This window comes from Cladophialophora immunda (assembly GCF_000835495.1).
Source record: "Cladophialophora immunda strain CBS 83496 unplaced genomic scaffold supercont1.77, whole genome shotgun sequence".
In the NCBI taxonomy this organism is placed as follows: Eukaryota; Fungi; Ascomycota; class Eurotiomycetes; order Chaetothyriales; family Herpotrichiellaceae; genus Cladophialophora; species Cladophialophora immunda.
This window is the reverse complement of record NW_015622617.1, coordinates 3,393-5,908: the sequence shown is the minus strand read 5'-3', so window position 1 is coordinate 5,908 and position 2,516 is coordinate 3,393. Positions and strand designations below refer to the sequence as shown.

At 51.8% G+C, this 2,516-nt stretch overlaps 1 protein-coding gene across 1 annotated transcript; it reads left to right on the top strand.

Moving 5' to 3' along the window:
• Positions 1-2: 2 nt before the first annotated feature.
• On the top strand, positions 3-1,990 carry PV07_12709 (uncharacterized protein; the record flags this gene model as incomplete). Its single annotated transcript, XM_016400259.1, has 1 exon — positions 3-1,990. A coding segment is annotated over one exon (1,204 nt), but the record flags the coding sequence as incomplete, so codon positions are not given.
• Between the last annotated feature and the right edge of the window lie 526 nt (positions 1,991-2,516).

The following is a 2,516-nucleotide window of genomic DNA, read 5'->3' as shown; positions in this document are numbered from 1 at the left end:
TCATTGACCCATGTCCTGAGCAAAGTGGAATCTTTCTGCAAGGCTATGGAGGCCAAATACAAGCCGATCTTGAACACTGAAGTGCCCATACAAAAGTACGCTCAATTGCTGATGAGCCTCATGGTCCGACGTATGTATGTCATGATATTGCATCGGTATTTGAACAATATCAGCAACAAAGTGCCTGAGGGGCCCGCGAATTTTACCATTCAAGCCGGTCTGCTCGCTATGGAGAATGCGATGGCAATGGAACAAATCCCAGAACTCAGGAGATGGAAATGGTATAACGGGGCCTATCAGCAATGGGACATCGCCCTTTTGTTGTTGACAGTCATCATAAATCAACAGCCGACACCGCAGGACGCTGACCGAATATGGAATGTGATTGACTTTGTTTTTGAGCCAGAGCTCTCTCTGTCACGCACTCAACGAGCTGGGGCAATTATCGCAGCAGTCCGGGATCGAACGGCGGTATATCGAGACACACGCAGGATATGGATTCCCGTTAGTATGAAGGACGCTCTGGACGAACGCCGTAAGAGCTCCGAACTATCCATGATGGACAAGGGCCAAATCGACACATCCAGCTCGTTGAATCCCTCAGCGACCACATCCACGCCACTACCGAATGCGGGTAGAGGAGACCTGACGTTCTCGGCCGACCAGCCATGGATTTGTGACGTGAAATACCTGCCACTTTCAAATGCTGGCCATCCCACGCAATTCGTGTCTTCACAGTTTTTAGCACCCGCTTCTGCAAGACAACAGTCGCAGCTGCTATCGCAATCACAATCAAAATCACAACTACAGCCGCAACAAACACCACCCTGGATCGACGCAAATCAAGCCTCGCGAGGGCAGCACATTGACTTTAACAACCCTAGCGACTCCGGCACGAATGATTCTTGGCCGCCACTGATCACGACGGATGGGGTCAACCGGCGAACAATCTTGGAACCAGATCCACAGACTCCCCCGCCTCTTCAAGCCATCCAGCCATTTCTTGAAGTCGTTCCCTGGCAGCTTCCAAACGGAGGTGGCAGTCCCTTCGGGATCAATTCGGGCTTTTCAAGCGATCAGATTAACATCCTGCAATTTCAGCACAGTAGCTGGAATGATATCGCTATCCTCGACATTGACGGTATGTGTAGGCCTACTGAATCGGGATGGGTATATGGCTTCGCGACATCCGACGTGTTCAGCTGACACGGCGGGAGTCAGCGGTGGCGCCCTGTTATCGGATGAAGCCAGAAAACGTGGTAGATCATATTGTGGTGACGGAGTCCGAGGTGGTCGAGAGAAAAGAGGGAATTTAGCGACAACGATTCTCTCCTTTCCGGCTCGTGTGGGCGCCGCGACGGTACGGTGGCGACGCATCCAGATCCGCAAATAAAGATGCCACCAACCCAGACTTGGCTCATGCCACGACGTGGAGAGACGCTCGCGGGGTGACCCCGAGGTCACTCGGATCAAATGAGTGTGATGCCGATGGTGTCTCTACGGCCCGCTCGCTAGAGCCTAGAGGTACCGGTAAGGGACAACACCGATAGATTGACAAAGGTTTCACTCGGGCGAAGGAAAAGCAAAAGCATGGCGGGAGAAGTACAACGCCGAATTCGATTTCGTCGGAAGCGTGCTCGACGGAATCGGAATCTGGACAAGGCCTCCCTCATCTTGTCCCTGTGAGGGTGTGTCAAATGTCCGCAGTACCGGCGCAAGATCGGCTTTGGTCCAGCTTTCGAGCGAGCCAGAGTGAGTAGTACTGTACTGGTGATTGCCGCATATAATGTGCTCACGTTGGTGACTTAGATGGCAAAACAGCACGGATTGCCCAAGGTGCGTGAGTAGTGATGATAGAAGCAGCGCATTTGATTCCAAAGACGGAATGGTTATTCTGGAAGGAGATGCGTTACACCGATACGCGATGGAGCCAGTCCCTCGCACTCAAGGACGTGAAACCTATACTCGGAGGACTCCTACCGACACCGAGGCCAAAGGCGTTATTGTAGTCGCAATATTATTTGAACAAATCGACGTTTTGCGCCTTTTCAAGCCAGTAGTTCCCACCATCTACGGCACTTCTTCAGGGGCATGGCTATTCTCGGCATGTTCGCCATCCCGTCGCCAGCATAGGGGAGATTGTCTCCGATTTTTGACCGAGGAGGCTGGATTTCCGATCGATACACAGCTTAGAGGAGGTGGAACTTTAACGCAAGACGCCGCAAAGAAAAAGAGATTGGGAAAAGCTTACAATGTGGATGGGAATGCACGCCGACCCTAGGCTGAAGGACCGGTCTGGATAGGACCGGTCTGGATAGGACGTCATTGAAATTTCGGCCCATCCGGACCTCACAGTTGAAAGTCTTCTTGACCTCGATCAAAAAGAGATTAGCGTTAAGGACATTCAAGAAGTACGCGGACAAAAAGCAGACGAATGCGCGATTGATATGGAAGCATTGTTCTCCTCTCATCCTGGACCTCGGAATTAGAAATGGGAAAGCCGCCTACTTTCTCGG